This window comes from Erpetoichthys calabaricus, chromosome 8 (genome assembly GCF_900747795.2).
Source record: "Erpetoichthys calabaricus chromosome 8, fErpCal1.3, whole genome shotgun sequence".
NCBI classification, from domain to species: Eukaryota; Metazoa; Chordata; class Cladistia; order Polypteriformes; family Polypteridae; genus Erpetoichthys; species Erpetoichthys calabaricus.
The window spans coordinates 161068647-161092862 of record NC_041401.2 but is presented as its reverse complement, the minus strand read 5'-3'; the positions used below and the strand labels follow the sequence as shown (position 1 = coordinate 161092862).

At 40.9% G+C, this 24216-nt stretch overlaps 1 protein-coding gene across 2 annotated transcripts; it reads right to left on the bottom strand.

Annotated features, from left to right (window-relative positions):
* Window positions 1–24: 24 nt before the first annotated feature.
* On the bottom strand, window positions 25–23158 carry LOC114656216 (trypsin-3). Of its 2 annotated transcripts, none has more exons than XM_028807685.2 (7): window positions 23030–23158; window positions 21575–21643; window positions 15145–15180; window positions 9617–9767; window positions 4969–5110; window positions 1741–2001; window positions 25–259 (listed from the first exon to the last, which is right to left on the bottom strand). In XM_028807685.2, the coding sequence occupies exons 2-7, from the start codon at window positions 21627–21629 to the stop codon at window positions 110–112; spliced, it is 795 nt and encodes a 264-aa protein (XP_028663518.1). In that variant the 5' UTR covers window positions 21630–21643; window positions 23030–23158; the 3' UTR covers window positions 25–109. The 2 variants fall into 2 exon arrangements, with proteins under 2 accessions (XP_028663518.1, XP_051786351.1); XM_051930391.1 differs by lacking the exon at window positions 23030–23158 and adding an exon at window positions 21991–22014.
* Between the last annotated feature and the right edge of the window lie 1058 nt (window positions 23159–24216).

Here is a 24216-nt window from a genome sequence, read left to right as displayed (position 1 = left end):
ATTATTTCAAAGAGTATAATGGTCTAATTTATCAAAAGAGAAATGTTTTATCTTTATTCATTCAATAACAATATTGTATAGCAGTGTGGAATTTTTATGTACAGGAGAGTCACTGTTCAGATGTTCCGCGCTCGATCCATGACACATAATTAGACACCTTGGTGTAAACTCCAGGGTATCTTGCGTTTGCACAGCTGATACCCCAGGAAACGATGCCATGAAGAGCCCCTCCACACACCAGAGGTCCTCCAGAGTCCCCCTGGAAAAGACAGCATAAGTGTAAGTGGAAGGAAATCCACACATTTAAATAAAAAAACAAAAAAACCTTAATTCAATTTTTGAACCCACTTCTCTATTAAAACTTCATTTGTCCCCAGCAGAAATTTGGCTTTTCAAAGAAGCTCACTAGATAGATAACAGGCATATTGCTGTTGGTATAAAGGAGTCCCTGTAGTGTTTCTTGACACACTTCTGCTGAATTTTTCATGGGCTAAAAGTCCTCAGTGTTTGTGTGTCAGAGAGAGGATGTGCAGCATTGTTCATAATGGCACTCAGTTTTGTTTTAATCCTCTCCTTTGCTACAACTTCCAGGGGGTCCAGAGTACATCTCATAACTGAGCCTGCCTTTTTAATTAGCTTGTTGATTCGGTGGGCCTCTCTTGAAGTGATGTTACCAGCCCCGCACACCACAGTGTAGAAAATTGCACTGACTAATGCAGAGTTGTAAAAGATGTGAAGGATGTCACTTTCCACATGTATGGAACGCAGTATCCTAACAAAAAGAGCCTGCATCACCCTTTCTTCTATAGTTTATCTTGTTAGGATACCAGTCCAACCTGTCATTGATGTGGACTCTCAGGTACTTCTAGCAGCTCACCACGTCTACATCCACACCCTGAATAATGACCGCACATAGAGGCTCTTTGGTGTGGCAACTGTTAATAACCATTTCCTTGGTTTTGCTGATGTTAAGATGCAGGCAATTCTCTTTGCACCAAGAAACAAAGTTCTTCACCTGACTCGTATACTTTGTCTCATCCCCCTTATCAATACATCCCATAAGTGCAGAATCATCTGAGATTTTCTGCATTTGACATGACCTGGTGTTATATTTATACTTGGAGGTGTACAGTGTGAGGAGAAATTTGACAGGACTATTCTTTGTGGAGTTCACACAGTCCTTGTGTCTCACAGACTGTAGTCTGCCCGACAGATAATCCATTATTCAGGACACCTTAAGACAACCATTAAAGGGTTGTGGAAGTCTATACTGGCCATACACAATGCAAGACAGGAACCTTTCCTAATCAGGGGGTGAGTCTGTTCATCAAACCCTCTTAATGCACTTTTACATTTACTGGCCGAGTCTGTTCTAGCAGTATGGGACATAAGGCAGAAATCAGCATGGAGGGGAGTGCCAGTCCATCACTGAGTACACACACACACACACACACACACACTTATGCCAAGGCTAATTAGACTCACCAGCTCCCTAAATATCTGCGGAACCCTGGGAGGACCTATGCAGAACTTGTACCTTCTCCATATTAACAGTGCTGTAGCAGAAATGCATCTACTGTACTCTCATAACTGCTTTGAATTATGAATTTACATGGTCTCTGCATTATATTTCTCAGTTTCCCAGACATGATAAATGGGATTATCACTGAATTCAAACAATATCATTCATATCCTTCTGACATCTACCAAAATACAGTAATGTTAAGGAAAAGCTCTTACCTGGCACGAGTCTTTGCCACCAGTGTTCGTTGAAGCACAAATCATATTTTCTGTGATTCTTCCAGAATAATAAATGTTACAGGCAGATGATGATATTATTGGCACCTGGACAGCACGAAGTTCTTTGGACAAAGTGTAGCTGTAGACTTGTGTGACTCCCCAGCCGCTGACTGTACAGGACGTGCCCAAAGACGGAGTGCTGTAGTAATCCGGCAGCCTGGCTGTTTGCACGTATGAATTAATTCGAACTGGGCGGTCAAGCTAGGGAAAATAGATAGATAGATAGGTAGATATGAAAGGCAGTATAATAGATAGATAGATAGATAATACTCACATGTACAATGTGTCTGCCTCCAGTACACCAAGCAATCCACAATATTTTAATATTACATACAGTATGACCAAGTGAGGCTATATAATTGCTCATTCCTGATTATAATGGATTGGGCCATAGCATTCAGTCCAGCGGGGTTGGTCACCTTCCCTAACAGAGCATATTAAAACGTAGCCAGTGGTGTAGCCCAGGAGTCTAAATCTCTCAGTTGGCTCATTGTGTTTCCTGCCTGTGCTACAAATGAAATGACCTTAACAGCTGCCACATTATACATCCGGTGATTCAGCACCATTGTTTAACTAGGAGACCTCACTTTAAGACACCCTGGACAGAAAGTCCTGAGAAGATAAACAGCACATCTGATGTTCCTAGATTATTGATTATCTTCATTGTCTCTGCAAACATCATCTTAAAAATCTCAGATTATCTATGATGGAGATGACACCTCAGATACTTTTTGGAATGTTGTGTCATATCAATATATCATCATTATGTGTGTGTGTCTCACTCTTATTCTGTGGTTGTGACAGAAGCTATTATTTTAACCATTTTGGCCCTGGATTTTCTGTTTTTATGGGAAAAATTATTTTGTGAGATATTCTACCTTTAAAAAAACAAAAAAAGATCACTATTATTATACAATAGCTGACAAATACTTCCATCTTCTTGAGGAAATAAAACTGAAAGTGGAGCTACTTGCTATGTGGTGCATACATGCGGTCCACAGAAGCATCCATTTTCTCTTCCGTGTTTTGTGGACTGTATGCCAGTCTCTCCAGCCTGCGCTAATAGTAGCGGACCCGGTTCCAATGGCTGCAAACGTACCTGTGCTTTATAAAAATGGCTGCATATATGTACTAGTAATAGGATGTCAGGGCTGAAAGGGTTAAGTATAGGTAGTGTTCCTGCACAGTGTATTTTTGTACCTTCCTGCAAGCACTCTATCGTTCCATTTTTTGTTGTTGTTCTGAATTCTATTCCAGCATTAGAAAAGCAAGGTGTGTGCATATAAATTCATGTAAGTATAATCAGATATTTGATGATTTTTATTATGCTGCTTTATTCTGGCTTTTCTAAGATTTGTTAAAGTAAGGATAGCCAATGTTTTGAAGTAAGACAGCTGTTTAATGCAAGGAAGACAAATAGTTTTGGTACATCCATGTTCTTTACTTGCTTATCCGGTTTAAGGTCATGGGGAAGCTGAAGCTGATCCCAGAAAGCATAGGATGCAAAGGACGCCAGTCCGTCATGGGGTGAATACACACACACACACACACACACACACACACACACTTACACACATCCACTCACACAATGCAGGCCAATTTAGCATTGCCAGTTCACCTAGCCTGCATGTCTTTGGACTGTGGGGTGAAACTGGAGCAGCCGAAGGAAACCCATATGTACATGGAGAGTAGTAAAGTCAAGTCAAGTGACTTTATTGTCATACTGTACTGTAGAATACAGTGGCATAAAATAATATTCCCCAGGACTGTGGTGGAAAAATAGGTACAGAACTATGCTCTACTATAATAGGATAACAAATAACTAAAAAGAAATAATAGATAAGAGAATAGATAGTAATAATTTAAAATAGACAGTAATAAATAATCAATAAATAACAACAATAAAACTAATAATAAAAAAACAACAGTAGTAACAAGTGTAACAAATTTTCTGCATATAACTCTCTACTAGGGGCAGACCTGAGGGCAGGAGAGCAGCACAGAGCTCAGAGTCCAGACAGCCAAGAGATAGAAGCTGCTGTAGTAGCCAACAGAAATCTTTAGAAATGCTAAAATACCTTCTGTCAGCTGGAAGTAGGACAAACAGACCATGACAGGGGGTTTACACAGAACATGGGTGTTGAACTCCAGTCCTGGTTTGCCACAGTGGCTGCCAGTTTTCATTCTAACCCTTTCCCTAATCAGTGAGCAGTTTTCACTACTAATTCACTTTTTCCCTTCATTTTAATAGCCCTGTTTTTAAGGATTCAGTCCTCTGAATTTATTCTTTTCTTCATTAAATGACAGCCAAACAGAAATGAGCCATGAAACAAGCCAACAGATGACCAGCTAAATTGAGCCTTCAAACTCCAACCAATTTCACTCCAGCCAATCTTTTAATGAAAAGCAGATTCTTGCTGTTAATTAAACCCGTTATTTAATTCAATGGCTTGTTGCTGCTCTCATTCTGCCACAACAGACTTTTCCAAAACTGTTGATTTTTCAGTTTTTTCTAAGAACGTCGTCAAAATGTTTTGGTGACCTGAGAGATCAACCTTACCGAGATCATCACCTTTCTTTATTTTCAGATATTGTGTGATTGGCATAGGTGAGCTGCTCATGTGGTGGCTTGTTTTGTGTCTCAATATTATTTGGCTGCTAATTCAGGAAAAAAACAACAACAAAGGGGCCTGAATCAAGTTAATTAAAGCTGAGGGAAAAGAAGTTAATTAGCAGCAAAAACTGGTCACTAATGAAGAAGATGGTTAGAATGAAAACCTGCAGCCACTGCGGCCCACCAGGACCAGAGTTCAACACCCGTGACCTAGAATCACGTCAGTTGGAGAGCTGATGGTTCCTTTGTCATTTATACCTCATTGTTAACTGATGGCTGGTTAAGGAAACAGGTAACAATTAAAACCGTTTTAAAGCTAAATAGGCAATTAAGGAATATACAGTAAATCATAACAAACAAGTTAACTAAAACTAATCCCCCTAAAAATTAGTTAAAGCAAAAACATGCAACAGCTGCAAACCATTAGGACAGGAGCAACACCAAAAAGGTGTAATACAACAATTATGGCCAGCAGATGGCAGCCTATAACACTAAGACGTCCTCGTTGTCTCAACACACCTTAAATATGGAGGATGTACAGCCAGAATACTTACTTTTAACAGCATGATGTCATGGTTGAAGGTTGAAGGGTTGTAGTAGGGATGAACTATAATTTTGGTGACATTGAATGCTTGTTCAAATCCCTCATTCACTTTCAAGGAATGCTCTCCTAAAACCACCTGAATCAGAAAAGCTCTAGAAGAAGAGTGCACACAAATGTAAGTACAGCATAAATCTGTAAGAGTAACAGTGTTTGTCAATGCATTCGTAAGCTTATAAACATCACCTGTCAGTGAGGCAGCAAGGTGGTGAAGTGGTTAGCAGTGCACTGCTGCCTTATGGATACAGCATCTTGGATTCAGTTCCCCTGTTAGCACTTTGCATATTTCCTCTGCATGTGGAGTTTTTCTCCTGGTAATTAGATTTTTGTCACCACATTCCAAAAATGTACATTTGAGGTAAAGTGCAGGTTATAAGTTTGTGTGTGAGTGGAGGGCTCTTTGATACATTAATACCCAACCCAGGACTGGTGAGTGGCTCCTGCCTGCTGCTGCTGAAATAGACCCCCCTTCCAGATCTATCTATCTATCTATCTATCTATCTATCTATCTATCTATCTATCTATCTATCTATCTATCTATCTATCTATCTATCTATCTATCTATCTATCTAGGGCTACAGACGATGAGTTATGAGGAAAGATTAGCAGATCTGAGCCTTTACAGCTTAAGCACAAGAAGATGACGAGGTGACTTGACTGAAGTGTTTTAAATTATAAAGGGAATAAGTCCAGTGGATCGAGACGGTGACTTCAAAATGAGTTCAACAAGAATACGGGGATACAGTTGGAAACTTGTTAAGGGTAAATTTCACACAAACATTAGGAAGTAGGCGGCATGGTGGCGCAGTGGTAGAGCTGCTCCCTCGCAGTAACCTTACAGTTTCCTTAAGCAGACTTATGTCCAGTTGGCCTTATTAATATGCAGTATCTATATGCTGCTTAGCTTGACATGTATCTTGTAGTATGTTGCTGCAGCAGGTACTACTGCCACATGACAGGTCTTGGGCCCCTTTTCACTTTTGTACTGTGGTCCAGTCAGTGGAGCGATTGCTTGGTTTTTGCTCTGAGATCTCCAGCTTCCTTCATTTTCTCCAAAGGCACACATTCAGTCCAGGTATTGGCTCAAAAAACGCTTATGCTAGTCTAGACTGGGGTGGCCAAAGTTTGGCCCTTGGACCTTTAATCTGTGCTAAGAATATGTTACATAAACTCCGTGATGACCATTAGTTTTCTGAAAGACCCCCTTTAACTTGTGTTTCATATACAAGTAAAGTGTAGCCAGCCACCTAATTGCGAACAGACTCCCTAGAAGCATCCCATCTGACGCACAGCTTTGTAGGGGGCACTGTCCAGGGGACTGGGTATCTTGCAGCATGGGCTATTTAAACAGGAGCACCAAGAAGGTCATGAGGTCTGCTGTTTACAGCAAGAAGTAATCTTTGTGAGGAGGATCTCCAAGTGGATGACAAGAGGTGTATAGAGGAGCCATGAAGTATTGTGTGTGGCGAAGCAATCTAGGAGGCTGGAGTCGGTAGCCCTAATGATTGATTAGCCACAAGTCAGCAGGTGTGCAATGGAGGAATGGCCGTGCGATCATTGTGATTGTGTGTATTTGCAGAGGAGACATTGTAAGGTGATGCGTGACTTAACCTGAGCAAAGTGAAAAAGTAAAAAGTATAGAGAGAATGAAGAACCACCAAATAGCCTATTAAGTGGAGGTGAAGGTAGAGCTGGCTTAAGGGTACATTGCATCCCTAGGTAGAGTCGGAGGCAAGTGCCAATAAAAGAGACATCCAAAAAGTCCCTCTTTTCGATCTGTAAAAGAAATCGACGAGAATACCCCTTGCAGATTGGCACCCTTATGATCACATATGGAATCGATGAGCCCTGGGGGTGTGAAATTAGTTTTTGATGACCTGTTTAGAAATGTGCTCCCAGACTAGTGTCATGTTCACAGAATGTATTTCTATACATTATTGAAATGTATTCCTATACTTTAGAGAGGCTGCGGTCACCACAAGAATCTTTCAGATGAAATCTTTTGACTTCTGATGTTTGTCTTTCTGCCACTTTAATGTTTAATATGAATTAGAAAGTAGCTGAAACTATTTGTGCTACAGCAGAAGGGAGTGATCTTCCTCAATAAGGCTGTCATACTGTATATTCAGTATTATACATATTGTACTGTATATGTATATATATATTATACATATTGACATACTGTATATTCAGAATCCTAGCTTTAATGTAAGACATTGTGTGTCTATACATTTGAATGTGTGGATGTATATGAGAATGTATATTTATACACTTTTGTGTGGACTACTATATATAAATAACATTCCTGGACCCATTTGATTCAGTTCAGGGTTGCAGGGGGCTGAAGCCCACTCTTGTTTTTTTAAGGTGCTAGGCAGGAAACAGCTCTAGGCAGAATGCCAGTCCATCACCAGGGCCCAGTTTGGAACTGACAATTAATCTAACTTACATGCATATGGAGATGTGGGAGGGAAACTGGGGTCCTTGGAGAAAAGCCCACACAAATGTGAAGAGAATGTGCAAAGTCAACAGACAAGAACTGGGTGTGGGATTTGAACCCAGGACACTGAATCTATGAGGCAGCACTGCTGCCCACTACACTTTCATGATAACAATGATGATGATGATGATGATCATTATTCCATTATCCAAAGTGATTTGCAAAATCAGTATTATTTATATATATGGAGCTCAGGCAAATTAGTGACTAATTGTAGGTCACTCGGTACACGAGTAGGTGGGAATTAAACTGGCAGGTTTGTACTTTAGTACAAATTTGAAAATACAACATAATGTAAATTAAAGTCAGAAATACCCTGGATGGGTGATATCGAGCCAAAACAAATATAACAGGAGTTTACAAGGCTTCTGAAAAGATTAAAATAAATTTTGAAAACTGAAACTAAAGACATCTGGGCCCATATTTATCAAGCTTCTAAGAATCACACTAGGATAAGAATGAGAACCATTTATGAAGCGTCCTACTCATACTCCCACCTAGGACCAGGAGTTCATGTTTGAGAATGAATGTCGTGACGACTTTACGACACCCCGAGCTGCAAACTGGAACTCACGATAACATTTTGTAGTTTTCTGATACTAACACCGCACCAGAAAGATAATAATAATTAAAGTAGTAAGTGAAGAATAAATAGCATAACATAATAATGTAAGATATTCCATTAAGCTGCACGAAACTGTTGTCAATTACCTACACCATCAAGAATAATACTATAATGAGCACCAAAATGGAAAGCCCTAGACACACAAACAATTAATGAGAGTAAAGCCTGATTAACGGTAAGGTTATTTAACAATGAATGACTCAGAGATTGTTCCAGCCTTGTGCCTGAGGCTTGCTGAGATATGCTACAGCTTCCCTGTGACCCTGCTAAAGATAAAGTGGGTTAGACAATGAATGTGTGATTCACTGCCGTACTTTCAGATGAATTACCTTCCTGCTGTTATGGCCCCAGAAAACACCTCATGAAGTAACAGTTTAACTGAAACTAACCACAGCTATTCTTGTGCTGTTTCTGCAGTCATGCTCACTCTCCCAGGATCATCTTCCAGAGTCATGTGCCATGCCTCTCTCTCAGTGAATCCCCCTGATCTTCTACGAGGCTCTATTTATCTAATGCCCCAGGAGTCTCAGCCTGCCATCTTGAACCATTGTGAGCATGTACAGTGCAAAGAGAATGTTCTAGAGGTTCATGGAATGCAGAGGTCAGCTTACCTGTGTGATATTTCGCTGTCAGTCACCCATCCAGCCCCGTTAATCTTCAGGGTAATATGTTGGCTACTACAGTGCAGTCTGCATCCATAACCATCTGTGCGATGATACTATGATATCTCTTGCATTGATCTTTACGTGTTTGCCAATTTCCATGAATTTAGCTTGCTTTAATATTGTCTCACATGGAGTTGTGGGAAAAGTATGAATCTGTGTATACATTTTGCATTGTAAAGGTGATCGAAATTCGAGAAATGGTTGGTTGTGCCATACCCAAATCACTGCAATTGCATGGCTGCAGTGTAATTTTGCCAACATTTTTTATTCCAGTTGACAGTGCATGATGTCTCCACATACATGGATTCAAGATTTGTTATGAATATCATTCCATCTTTATCAGAATGATATCTTTTTATAAGTTCACTGCTGTCCATCATTTCCAAAACATTCAGCCTTTTCTGGGATGTGCGTGTTGATCTCTGCCTGAATATCGTCTTCTGGAATCTCCTAGCATGTGAGGACATCCCACAAACTCTTCTAAATCCTGAAGAAGTTAAGTATAGTTTCCTAAATTATGAAAATTCATAAAACGCTTTTACTCCTGCACCTAAAAGTAAGGACCAAATTGTCATCACTCTGAGGTTTTTGAGCTGGTTAGAACTATTTTCCTACCCTGAGACACTTGATAAATGTGGGCACTGGTGTAAAAAGGTCCAGACTAGTCTATTGAATAAATGCTCTATTGATACTGGTTGTAGTCACTCGCTTGCATTGACCTTTCAGCTAGAATGGTGACCTTTAAACTGAATACTTCACCAAAGTGACACAAAATTATTTAAAAAATAGTAGAAAATTCATTTCCACGTACGGTCTCATACAGTGGGCAGCAGACAGGACCCACTGAGGATGGACCAGTGTACCCCCGCAGTAGTGAGAAGAAAGAAACTGAATTGAGGCCTGGTACTTGATGGAATTTGGGATAACCTCATAGCCTCCAATAATCCTTGAATCAAATGTTCCTGAAATGAGAAACAAAAATAACACCTTGAGCTTTTTCTACTTCATTGCAGATAAAAATGAAAGAGAGTAGAGTTCCTCAGATATTGAGGCGTGATGCTTATTTCATTATACAAAGAAGAAGCAGACATATAGCTAAACAGGACGTAAATGGAACTGGAGCAAAATACTGTAGTAATATTCCATAAAAATAAAAATATCTAAAACCTTTGTCAAGTAATATTGACTTCAAATAACTGAAGCAAAAGGATAATAGATAAGGAATCAAATAATTACCTTTCCAAAATTTTTGCCAAGAAAGAAAAAATTACAACACTTCAACATGAATTAGGACAATGAGAAAGTTATGAAAGCAGAAGACTGAAGTGAGGTACAGGCAGATAGCACAACAGAAAAATGGCTGAGGGTCATTGGCTCCCACTAGCCTTTAACAAGGGTTCTATTCAATAAGGGCGCGCACAAAAAGGCGACCTTCAAAAGGGCGACCTCAATTGGGCGCGGAGAATAAAAGCGCACATAAATAAAAGCGATCTTCAAAAGGGTGACCTCAATTGAGCGCAGAATAAAGGCGCGCGTAAATAAAGGCGAGCTTCAAAAGGACGACCTCAATTGAGCGCCGAATAAATGCGCGCGCAAATAAAGGAGCGCTTCAAAAGGATGACCTTCGGAGCGAGTTAAATTAATTGTCCTTGACTATGCTAATAGACCGCATCTCGAATATCTATGTGGCACTGCACATAATCTACAGCTTCAAGTGTAACTTGCTTTCACCTTTTTATACATTCAGTCATTGCCTTAATCGAATTTTCTGTAATTTTGAAAACAACGAAATATAGAGAGCTTTAGAAATAGTTCGTTAGAAGTAGTTCGTTAGAAGTTCATGCATTAATTAATTGGATGTTTTAATATTCTTGCTTTCACCTTTTTATACGTTCAATCATTGCCTTTATCTAATAAATTTTCTGTAATTTTGTTGCGTTTGCCTTTATTCGCTGCGCCCAATTGACGTCACCCTTTTGAAGCACTCCTTTATTTGCGCGCGCATTTATTCGGCGCTCAATTGAGGTCATCCTTTTGAAGCTCGCCTTTATTTGCGCGCGCCTTTATTCGGCGCTCAATTGAGGTCGCCCTTTTGAAGATCGCTTTTATTTATGTGCGCTTTTATTCGCCGCGCCCAATTGAGATCGTCCTTTTGAAGGTCGCCTTTATGTGCGCGCCCTTATTGACGGATACCTTTAACAAGTGAATAGTTGAATATAAATGTGAAAATGCAACATTATTCAGACTAAGGTGAGAAATAAACTGGATGGATGATAAAGAACCGAAAAACATATTAGAGTTTATGTAGTTTTACAAAAAGATTAAGATTCCTAAATGAACCAGACTAAAAAAAAAGAAAACCTGGATTTCAGATTTGGGGTATGTTTTCAGAGACGAGCAGTTCAGGTGTCTCTGGATTGATATCAGAACATTATACCTTTTGCCTGGATTGTTACTTGGAGTTGTACATTCATCAAAATTCGCAGCTCGCATCACAGTTGATGTGGAAAGAAGTATCAAGAAGGTAGAACTGGGAAAATGCAGTTTAGAGTTGGGTTACTATATGAACTGCATTTTTAAAGTTTTAATGTCAGTCATAATTAGGAATAAAATTGTGCTTAATCATGACAAAAATCACATGTGGAGTCCTGGTCTTCAATAGGAAAAGAGTCACATTAAGGTCTGCAAAGTCACAAGCCGTTACATAAACTGACCAGTGAAAGTACTCGGATTTCATTTCTCTTGTGCAATGAAGACTTAATGATGATTTAGGAGTTTCAAATCTTCCAAAGCAAAGGCCAGGTGAATCCAGCAGAGGAGCTTATTCATAATATGTTAGGGAGTAACATCAAGAAACAGTGCAGAATGCACTTAAACACAAACTGGGCATTCCTTTTCCTTAACAGTACAGCAATCGATCTTTAAATAGACTACTGAATTGGACAATTGGAAAAGCTAGCCACTAGAATATTAATCACACAAAGTACAATTAATATTCTTTAACATGTGAGCTCATACAGTACACTCTCTCTGTATTAGAACAGAACAATCTAGATGAGAACAAGTCATTCAGCTCAACAAAGCTCAACACTGAATTCTTCTAAAATAACTTAAAGTCGAGTTTTAAAAGTCCTTAAAGTCTTCCTGTCTACCACACTACTTGGTCTTTTATTCCAAGTGTCGATGGTTCTGTGTGTGAAGAAAAACGTCCTAATGTCTGTGCAATATTTATCCTTAACATGTTTCAAACTGTATCCTCGTGGTCTTAATGAACTCATTTTAAAGTAACAGTCTTGATCCAATGGACTAATTCCCTTCATCATTTTAAACAGTTCAGTCATGTCTTCTTTTAATCTTCTTTTGCTTAAACCTAAAAGGCTCAGCTCTTTTAATCTTTTCTCATAACTCATCCCCCTGCTATCCTGGAATCAGCCTAGTCACTCTTGTCTGGGCCTTTTCTAGTGCTGCTATGTCCTTTTTGTTGCCCACAGACCAAAACTGTACCCAGTACTCCAGATGAGGCCTCACCAGTGCATTATAAAGCTTGAGCAGAACCTCCTTGGTACTCTACACATCAGGGCGCTATATAACATAACATTCTGTTAGCCTTCTTAATGGCTTCTGAACACTGAAGTGGATGGTGTTGAGTCCAATATTACTCCTAAATCCTTCACAAAAAGTGTATTTTTGATTTTCTGACCACCCATTGTGTATTCAAACCTAAGATGTTTTCTTCCTATTACATTTAGTTACATTAAATTTCATCTGCGACAAATCTGCCCAAGCCTGTTTGCTGTCCAAGTCCCTTTGTAGTGATTCAGCGGATTCCTAAATTATCTGCCAATTCACTTAGCTTGGTATCATCTGCAAACTTAACCAGCTTGCTACTTATATTCCTATCCAAATCATTTATATATATTAAAAATAGCAGTGGCCCTGGCACTGACCCCTGTGGAGCACGACTCTTAATATCAGCCAGTTTTGATGAGGTTCCTCACATGATCACCCTCTGCTTCCTGTGTCTGAGCCAATTTTGCACCCATCTACACACAACCCCCTGAACTCACACTTCTTTTAGTTTGATGCCCGACCTCTCATGTGGCACCTTATTAAATGTTTCCTGTAAGTCCAGATAAATAATATCATATGCTCCAGTTTGATCATATCCTTTTGTTGCTTCCTCATGGAATTCCAGCATGTTGGTAAAGCATGACCTCCCTCTTCTGAACCCATGTTCAGTAGACCCCCTGTTCTTGCCATGTGTTGCTCAATCTTTCCCTTAATAATGCTGAATTGTTTTGGTGGCCAAAGTGCTGACATCAATGCTGTGTTGAGCAGCTCATTAGATCTGGAACTGTTTCTCTCAATTCTTCATGGTCATGAATGATCTGCTGCACCAAAAGGATCAGGGTGTAGCATGTGAAACAGTAGGTGACACAAATGGACTCCACTCTCTGTCCATTTCTCCTATACTGAATTAATGTAATTCTACTGTAATCTTTTCAGAGGATAACACTGTTGCCTCACAGTTTCAGTGGTCCCGGTTTGATTTTAGGCCTTGTCACATAGGTGTTCATGAGTTACTCTTGTTTTCTTCCTACAACCTAAAGAAATGTGTTTTAGCTTAACTGCGGACTCTTAAATGCTGTGGTCTAACTGAGTGTGTTCTGTGATGGACTGACTACACATACACATCAGGAATTGTTTCTTACATTGTGCCCATTATTGATGGAAAAAATTAGAGCGTATTCTATAGGAAAATTGGTATTCATTAAATCCACAGATTGCTGAATAGCGGGAGTCTTTCATACCATTAGCTGATCTGTCATATGTTATGTTAAAGTCAGTCACTCCAATATGGTAAGCACCGGGATGTTCCAAAGATAGCTGGTGACCAACTTACTGTTGGACCACAACTCACTGTTCTGTCTGCACTGCATGCAGTAACACTTTGTCTGATTTCCCTGTCATAGCTGGAAACTACAAGTTCCTGGAACAACTAGAGGGGCCCCTGGAGGTCTACTAAGGGAGGAGACTGAGGAATCTATTCAGGGAGGTGTGTAAATCTGGTTACCCCCAAGACACACCTTATGGGGGCGTGAAGTTTAATTTCACTCAAGAAGGGCGAAAAGGATTCAGAGAGTACCATCTCTTCTAGTAACTCAACCCTGAATAGGCCTATAGAAACCAGTGCAGCAAGAAGACAGTCAAGTCAATGTTAGACAAACTGTAAAAGAATTCTGTTCAACAAGTTACTCCGTGTCATCTGCGGGAAAAGCTAAAACCATGATTAAAACTGTCTTTGCAAGACTGAACCGCAGTAATGTACCAGTACACCTTCAAAATCAACTCATAGCACAGAGAAAGCTGGAATAAGTGGACTGAGCATGGCTGGGTTTAATACATATCCATGGTTTGCTGTCTTGTGGGTTATCATTACTTTTAGCTATTCACCCCTGAACAAGCCTATGACAATCAATGTGGCAAGAAGAGGGTCAGATTGAGACAGAAGAGACAGGAATTCTATTCAACAAACTACTCCATGTTCTCTGATGGGAGAGCTAATATGTGATTGAACCTCTGTCTTTCAAAGACTGAATCACAATAAGGTCCCAGTAGACCTTTAAATGCAAGCCAGAGCACTGTAATGGATGTATTGAGCATGGCTGGGTTTAAGACATATCCATGGTTTGCTGTCTTGTGGGTTATCATTACTTTTAGTTACTCACTCCTGAACCAACCTATGACGATCAATGAAGTAAGAAGAGGGTCAGAGTGTTGTTAGGCACGATAGAGACAGGAATTCTGTTCAACAAACTACTCCATGTTCTCTGGTGGGACAGCTAAAACTGTGATTGAACTTCTGTCTTTCAAAGACTGGACCACAATAAGGTCCCAGAGCACAGATGAGGGTTGTAATGAATGTATTGAGCATGGATGGGTTTAAGACATATCCATGGTTTGCTATCCTGTGGGTTGCTGAGCACTAGCGGCTGGTCAAACTCGTCAGAATTTAAAATGAAATAGCAAGGTTTGCATACTGAGCCAGATACAGTGCATGCACTTCATGCTTTAAAAACTTTTCTTTGTGGTTATGAATCACATTGTGGTGCACATTCTAATACTTGCTGTAGACTGAATTTCCCAAGCTGGGCACCTGAAAATGGCTTTTCATACTTCTCATAAGAAGTGCACCAGTGCTGATGAGAGCCAGAACTAATTTATATTGTTTTGCAGTTTGTGTCTCCCACATGACAGATGCCACCATGGCAGCTGTTGCTTAAATTGAAACCCATGCAGCCAAGTGTTAGCACAATAAAGCAAAGGGTACATGCTTACCAGTGCCAGGTATACTTTGTGCTGCTCCCAGCAGACCTGAGGAGACAAAAGAGTTAAAAGAAGCATGTTTGTGCATGTGGTTCAGTGTCCTAGAATGGAACCTGCCCTGCTGCTGTGAGATGATGCTTCCCTATACCCCTCCCTGCTATTTCACCTCCTTGCTAAACAGGACAATCACCACAGCAACCCGTCTCAAAGTGCCTCTGAAATTAGCTCAGTTTAACCTTTCTAAATCTGACGTGACAGCAAGTATGGCACTGGTCAGGAGCTCAAAGTCTTAACGGGTAAAATTAAATCTCAGCCTCAGAGAAATGAACATCCATATGAGGGCCTGCATTTGTGTGATTCAGCTGCCATTTTTCAACTCTCTGAGATATTTTGTGTCCACACTTAAAATTAACATGTCTTTATTGGCATGTTATGTTTCTTTATTGGATTGTGTGGTTCCTCGTAGAACCATTGCTTGACGATGCACCATTTCTTTGCATATCAAGTTGGTTCGTTGCGCTTTAAAAACTTCCTAATATGTAGAAAGAAGCTGAAATCTTGAATGCATGATAGGCTACCTAGCAGGACACTGACAGATTAAAAGACTTAGATTTAGCCTTTGGTGTTGCATGCAGCAAGAGTCCTTTTGTAATCATGACCCGCTGGAATTTCAGAAATCTGTCCTCTAGGAGCCTGTTACTGATCTAAATATGTAGAGGTTCTTTCTGGAACCTTCACATAGATGGGTGTTTTGGAAACTCAACATGGTTCCCCTATGGCAACTGTTTTTCAACCACTGTGTGCTGCAAGAGCTACTCAGGCGTGCTGTGGAACTAATAGTGCAGTGCACCTCGGTCTGAACCTGAGAGAGACAACCTCCTTGGGTGGTCAAGACCTGTCTGAGGAGGACAGGACTACCTGGACAAGCTGGCTTAAAAGCAGCTCCATGACCACTACATTGCAGACGTAGCACTTCGAGCACTTCAGACGTGTCTCTAGGCTGCTAGAGTCCATCTGCTCAGGGTGTGTGGTCACCAGCGAGCTTCACAGTGCTGGTGGATGGTGGGCATATGAGTTGCCTCTAAGACAGAGAGGGGTGGGCAAAAGGGTGAAGCAGCTTGGAGAGGTCACCAAAATGCTCACTAAGTGTTGTGTCTGTGAATGCTGATCTTGGAGCTGCTTTTTTACTAGCTTCTCCAGGTAGTCCTATACCTTTGAACAGTTGAGCACATGTACAGTATGAGATATAATGTGTCTGTGGTAAGATAGCAGTGTGCCTTGGGATGATTTTGATTATAAAAAGTGTGCCACCCAATAAAAAAATTTGGGAAACACTGTCCTAAGGCATTGCTTTGAAAAACCACTCTGGCACCTTCATTTTGAAGAGTGGTGCAGGCTGGCCAGTAACTGGCCAAAAAAAAAAAGAAACATCTTACTGCGTGAGAAGATTTGGCTTTTATGCACTATTTGAAAGTCTCTCTTCTATGCAAGCTCTTTCTCTGATGGCCATATTCGAAGGTGTGGATAGCTGCCAAGCAGGTGTCAGTTCTTTAATCTCAGAGGGACCAGTTCACCCACTATTAACAGCAGGAGACACCACAGACATCTCTTTAGGCACCTGACTTGTTAAAGGGAAATTATGTTCATGATAATGTCTGACATCTATGAAGCTTCCATCCTACTGTCTTGACCACGGAAAGGTGGACAGTTACTGTATTTTGAGAATCTGTACGCTTATCTGGTAATAAAATATTGCTTTTTTAGTTGTGGCAGTTTTTTTTCCCCAAGATGACAAGAGAATAGATTTTTTTTACAAGGGCAATACAATAGAAATTCAAATAAATCCTGATTGACCATTGCATGTTCTCCCCCTGCTTATACACTTTATCCTTTTGTTACTCCAGTTCTCCTCTCATTCCTCTAAAGGTGTGCTGGATACACTGATTGGTGCCCATGCGAGTGTGGGTGGGCCCTGTGATAGACTGGCTCCCTGTCAATGGGATGTTTCCTGCTTTGTGTGTAGTGCTGCCAGGATAGGTTCCACCCCACAAGCATCCCCTCTCTGCCAGGCCTGAAATGGATAAGGCGTATGTTGGTTATGCTATACTGAATAGGCACTAGCTGTATGCAAGCTTTAGCCTAGAAAATGGGAGACATTTCATGGATGGATACATGGATAAAAATATTGTAGAACATTTAAGCAGTTTTGATGCAATTCAGATTAACAAAACTCCATAGTCCGACCCACCTAATTGCTCCAAAAGAGCGTTTGGTTTTTAAGGACCCAAAAGTCTGAAGTCTGGTTTATATTTGACATGTCTGCAGATCGTGAGGGTTTAGCAGGTTTGCTGCATAAAAGCTTTTATAATTATATGGCGATTCGGACAAGTCAATATGTATCATCCACAGTGGGGAATTTCGAGGAGATGCTGGTTACGTGGGTGACAGAATGATGAATGAAGGACTTGTTATGATGCAAGAAGTCATCAAACCGCAAGATAGACTGGACAGATGGACTTCAATGTTGGTAACTCTTTAACTGTATGATTGTGGCGATGTGAATGGCTGTGCCTAACCCATTTATTTCTTTACAGTATCCCGTGTTCGAGGAATAAACTCCAATATATAGTCGGATAAAGCTGGATGGTTTAATAGATACAATAAAAGAATAAAATATCAAAACGACTTCTGTTTGAAAGTTAGTAAAACTTAAAATACTAGTGAAACTCTGTCCTTTAGCATCAGACCATTCCTCAGCAATGTGCCAGAAGCCAAACAAGGAGAATCTTTCTAGTCAAGAGCTTATTTTTTCACGGTGTCCTGTTGGCTGATTCATCAGGACAGAGCCGGTTCTAGGATTTTTGCTGCTCTAGGTGAAGTTGTAAATGGCACCCCCGTCACTCCCTTTGATTTGAGAGGAATCATCAGTGCCAGACCTGCACATTAAGACCTGGAAACAGGACTGGGGACAGCAAAGTATTTAGGACCTCAAATTCACAATTTGAGGATGCAGAGTCATAGCAACATCTGTTTACAAGACTGTCTCAGAAAAATACTCTCTTGAGAAGGGCCATTTCAAAAAATAAGAAGGAATTGGGCTGTGCTAGTAGTCTTTATTTATTGGCTTTTAACGTTTCTGTAAAGAAAATTAAAAAATAAACACTTAAAAATAAAGCAATGGATTTGGTAATATAGATATCTATTTAAACCACAAATAAACATGTGCCTTTTGTTGATAGTGACATTTAATATATCTTTTTTTTAACTAAGATACTACCGTAACATATACCATCCATCCATCCATTGTCCAACCCGCTGAATCCAAACACAGGGTCACGGGGGTCTGCTGGAGCCAATCCCAGCCAACACAGGGCACAAGGCAGGAACCAATCCTGGGCAGGGTGCCAACCCACCGCAGGACACACACAAACACACCCACTCACCAAGCACACACTAGGGCCAATTTAGAATCGCCAATCCACCTAACCTGCATGTCTTTGGACTGTGGGAGGAAACCGGAGCGCCCGGAGGAAACCCACGCAGACACGGGGAGAACAGTAACATATACCTGTCATTTAAATTAATAAAACAAACAGCATAATGACAACATTCAGTGAAATTGAGAATATAATGATTATCTTTAAATAGGAATCTTTACCCACAATTCCTATTTACCGTAAGATCGTATATGCAAATAATGCAATCCACCCATCCAAAAAACCGCTTTAGTGTGCCCAGAGCGAATCTCACAAATGGTGGTGAATAACAGAGGACAATATTTTAATATAAGTTTTAATATATGTCCATTTGGCAGATTATCATAGTTTAGGTTAAATCAGCTTTTAGCAATTCACTCAAGAGAGGCAGTCCTGTTGCCGTTTTGATCGTTTAGTTGTATTTCGCCATGTCTGTGTCTTCTTTGCCACAGTTTGAGGTTTATTATTATTGGCATCATCATCATTGTTGTTGTTGCTGTTCGTGTTATTGTTCGACTGTGCAAGTCGTAAAACGTTAAGACCGAACATCACAGTCGCATAGCAGGCTTGCTGAAGACCCCTTGTGCAGCGCCCTGAGGTGGGTCCCTCCTGTCTAGCACAACTGTTAGTAATTTATTCACAACTAGATCCGAGAGTCCGGCTGGGCGGTGGCGTCCGCGACCGCGACACTATCAGATCACACGCTAGTGACCAACCAACCGGCTCTCTAAATGGAATTTTGTAATAACGTTTTAAATCACTTTATTACAACAGCTGTAAGTTTGCAAAAACAAAATAAATTGTGGGAATGGAATGTGGGAGGTGTGGGTAGTAGTAGTAGTAGTAGTACATAAAATACATACAGTATGTAAGATGTGGACCCGCTTACTTTTCCAAGACAACTTTATGAAGGAAGATGATTAAAATATAAGGTAAGTTATAAAGTATAAACTGCTCTGTGCCCTAAAATGAAGCAATTTCAATTTGTGTCAAATTAAAACGACAACACCGGCTGACAGGATACCACTACACAATCGACCTGTTTTACAGAAGTTCGGAAAAAATGGACATCATAAAGTGAGGCGTCAATGGTTCCAAGAAATTTGCCTTGTCGGTAGAAAATTGATTTGTTATATTGTTTGTTTGTTTTCAGTAGTTTCTCCGGTTTGAACGGTTTCAGCAGACAGCACCTGATCTGAAGCCGTTGTATTGCTACTTCCATTTCACTCACTGCACTGTCTGCTTAACCTGCTTGCGGCCGTGGCGGCGATTCACCAGCATCAACATTCGTAGTTACTACCGCAGACCCTTGCTCAATTTTGAGAAAGGTAGGAATCTTGGTAAGCTTAGCGTTCTTCAATTCCTGTTACGTTTAGCAGCACCACTCTTCATGTTTGCCGGATCCACTGCTACTGGCCTATATGGCGCCGTATGGCGAGAGTATAAAAAGCGTCAAATTGTTCAAATATTCGGCGTCTGCCGACTAACGGGGAGCATAACTTAACAGACTTGTTATGATTTACCATTTACGAATTCGAACTTAGAAAACTGTTCACATAAAACCAAGGTACAAAAGTAACAATTATTTACAATAATAATGTATATTTACATTATTCATGTGACGTCCTCCAAAACTTTTTCCGTTCACGTCCGCTATATGGCACACCAAAGGTCGACAAAGTTGGGAAAGTGCACTTCTCTATAAGGCGGACTAGGACTTGTTGCTTCTCCGATTAGGCTCTGAGCCTCAGAACTACGTAAATTCGTGTAAATTGTAGGCCTGCCGAATATGTAATCTCATCATGGATTGGGCTTGCTTGGTGATGGTGCAAACATGCCATTGAAACAATGAATTATTAACGCAATAAACTGTGCAAGTGATTTAAGTTTTTAATTTTTTTTAAATCTATACGGCCCTAAGTGTGCCCCCCAAGCTCGTAGGCCCTTTGCACAATCTTCACAATCCATTGCTACGCCGCTCACGCAAAAATAATATAAAGCATTCGCTTTGAGTCCGTTTCCTCCAGGTGCGCCGGTTTCCACCCACAGTCCAAAGACATGTATGTTAAGTGCATTGGCGATTATAAATTGTCCATAGTGTGTGCATGGTGTATGTGTGTGCGCGCGCGTGTGTGTGTGTGTGTGTCCTGCGGTGGGCTGGCACCCTGCCCGGGATTTGTTCCAGCCTTGAGCCCTGTGCTGGCTGGGATTGGCTCCAGCAGACCCCCGTGACCCTTTGTTAGGATATAGCGGGTTGGACGATGGCTGACTGACTGGCTTTGAGTCCGAGTGTTCGTCAGTGTGTATTGTTGAAAAAATTGTCGTGCCGCCGAGAACGGTTTCTGGACAATAGATTGAGCTGTGCATATTGCATACAGTGCATGCGCTGCTTCACATGCACAACATAAACCTATCTTAATTTTTCTTAGCAAAATTAAGATAGGAATCTCCGTATAGGGCTGCAGTAGTGCGCCAAGGCCACTAGATGGCGCCTTGTACGCTTGCCTAAACCGACTATGCCCTACAATCAAGAGCGACACAACGAAACACACTCCAGTGAAGTCGAGTTGGCGGTTCGATTCCTACATACTCACCGGAGCCACATTATGGACTACAAAGAGCAGAGGGACTTTTCATCGTGTTAATAACAGCGGTTCATTAATGGACAATGTATTAATGTGAGCGAAACAGCCGCCTCTTCACCGTGAGACGTAGTAGTTCAGAACTCGTTCCACTTCATTTAGGACGATAATGCGGCTAAATACAGTATGCGACTAGGAAGGCCACAGCTTCAGAGTGTCCTTGGCTGCGTGAGATGGTCAGATGCTGAAGAAATTTTAATAACATCGTACTGTAACTCACTTCGTGTCCTCTTTTGCACCTTTATCCCCCCTCTGGGGGTGTTACGAGCGCAATCAAGTATACGTACCTTAATAAAAACAAACAGTTTCCCCAAAATTGCTTACCTCTTGCAATGACGGTCAAAAGAAGGAGCTTTAAACGTTTACAAAGTGCTTCCATTGTTTGACTGGTATCTGCAAGAAATGAAAGCAAAGCAATGTGAATAGAATTTGAACGCCAACAACGTTAATAGTCAATTCATTTTCGCTGTACAGGTTGCCAGGTATATAGCAATAACATGAATGATTACACAATCATTTACATACAATACGTGAAGCCACACATTACAGTGAAATACATTTACAAATGTTTAACACGCTCAGGTGTGCGCTATTCTGATGAACGGCTGCACTCGGATGGCGCGGATCACTTCGAGCGCACACCGCACAATCCCCCGAAAGCCAAAGCTCACCGACACAACTTCGAAAGGGGGAGAGAAAATTAAAGAAAATCCGAGGGAGAACGTTTGAAAGGAACACACCTTTAAAAACAAAGCCACCAAAGAGGCTCTTCAGGGCGATGCCTTAGTGGGAACTTTTTTGGTTTCCAGAACAACCGTCCACACGAAGGTTTCAGAAAGACCCTTTATGTCGATCAGCAGGGGGCTTCAAAAATAGCTACGAATAGATGATAACAGATTTGCGAAATGAAAATAAGTTAATGGTTTTAAAGGGACTCTTGCCAGGCAATAACCCAGTCAAAGTGCTGTTTTTCTTGATTTCGTAGCATCCTTCTCATTAAAGATTTCTGGTTTTGCCACATATTCTGAATCTTTTTAAAGCCATCATAACAATTTTCTTGTATAAAGGACCCTTTCCAGAATGAAATTGTTCTTTGTTAAGCATGACTTTACGAAACATGGCACAATCCGGTAACGTGTCGTTTTAGAACCGTTACCGTTAAGAGAGGTGGCAAAAATCGAGCCGCTGTTACGCTGTTATTTATAAAACACATATAATGTTAATGCAGGTAACTACCGGGGGGCCTGGTGGCGCAGTAATCAGCGTTGCTGCCTCATGGTATCGCCCTGCGCTCGAATCCCAGAAATTTGTAAGTGCATTCTATGTCTGTGTGGGATTTCCTCCGGTGGGTCCCTCGCATTCTCGATGACGTCCTTGTGAGGTTAGTTGGCGACACTATTTAGCCCCGTGAGCGTCGGTGGGTCCTACAATGAATCGGCGTCCTGTCCAGGGTTGTTATCTGCCTTGAGTCGAGTAATGCCGGGGTGGGATTCGGTTAACCGCGACCCTGATTTGGACTGTACGGTTTTGACAATGCCTTGTCATTTTCTAGCAGCTGGTACGGTAAAATTAGCCGTTAGTAAAAGTATGGATGGATCATTTGAAAAGAAAAGTAAATACAAGCGCGTATTAGTCTAAAGGTAAAGAAAGCCCCCGTATCTTTACATTAATAGGAATCTACATTAAAAAAGAGAATGTCTTCCATCTATTTCCTTCTTTAAAGCAAGTAACAATTAACAGTGTACTAATTACTTTAATAAAAATCAAAAACTTTCCCACCTTCCCATAAATGGATATTTGAAATGTAAAGCAGCGGTGAAAAGCCCGTCCTTACGTGGTGTCCGCCCGAACACCTTAGCTGGAGTGTTTGCACTTTTTTCTTTTTTTGTTTATTTTTATACTGTAACGATATCCTCTGTCCTCGTTCACTTTGCTCCTAATAGCCATTAAGTGTACCTGAGCTGAAGCAAAAAGCGCTTCGAAATAAAACAGTGACCTAATATTTGACAAAAGCTGCCTCATCTCCTGTGTTGGCTTATTCATCAAGTCGTCTCGAAAAGGCCTCAACACTCAATGTTCACTTTATTGTAGCAGAAATTAAAACCGGCAATGTGAGATTACTAGAATAGCGTATAATATAAAGGGGGATTATATAAAGGGAATTTCGCTTTGACCGCTCCCAATCTCTCACCTCCTCTATTATTTGCTTTGTAGAGCACCGCTGCTTCCTGTGACGGAGACTCGCTACCTCGCAGATTTGATTTCTTTTTTTTCCCCTCATGAGCTCAGCCAACAGGAACACGAAGCCTTGATCTGGGTTCGCCGGGAGTTCCACATTTGTGAGGGTCTTTCGTATTTAGAGCATCACTAGAATGACACTGGTGGTACGAGATCGCGATACCTGGAGGAGGGTTTTGCTTAGGTTTGAGGTGGGCAGCCTGTCTACATGATGGATGCACAGCAAGAGCTCGCAACAAACTGAAATCTCACATTGTGACAGATGTATGGGTGGGCTGGAGGGAATGGGGATGTGGCGAGCGAGAAGTTTTGCAGGTGCGTTGTGCACACATATCTTGAACAATTTGCAATTATTTAACTGCTCGGAAAAAAGAAAGAAATTAAAGAAGCACTGCGACGCTTCCGTGAGTATCACGTTCTGGGATTCCGATTCATTTGCAGCCGAAGTTCAAGGTCATGCTTCGTATTCGGTGCAAGCCGTTAAATACAAGCCATGGGGTGGATAAGCGAGACTCAATTGTCCCTGCTTGTGGAGCAGTAGTAATAGAATAGTTTAGTAATGTTGTCGCACGTACAGAGTGCACTGATAATTCGTACTTTGAAGTCCAACTAACAAGCAACAAGCCGACACGATCGATAAAGAAGAACAGCGAGAGAATGAGCCCAGAAATTGAGAAGTTGCCGGCTAGGATTACTTCCTGATTTTTTTCTACATAATATTCATATTC

Bases quoted from the DNA above. Each gene is read 5' to 3' on its own strand.
- LOC114656216 (XM_028807685.2), bottom strand. From the start codon at position 21,629: ATGGAAGCACTTTGTAAACGTTTAAAGCTCCTTCTTTTGACCGTCATT. The intron at 5,111-9,616 runs GTACGTGGAAAT...CTCTTCTTCTAG, and splicing joins GCTGCCCACTGTATGAGACC to AGCTTTTCTGATTCAGGTGG. The intron at 260-1,740 runs GTAAGAGCTTTT...TGTCTTTTCCAG, and splicing joins GTGGCAAAGACTCGTGCCAG to GGGGACTCTGGAGGACCTCT.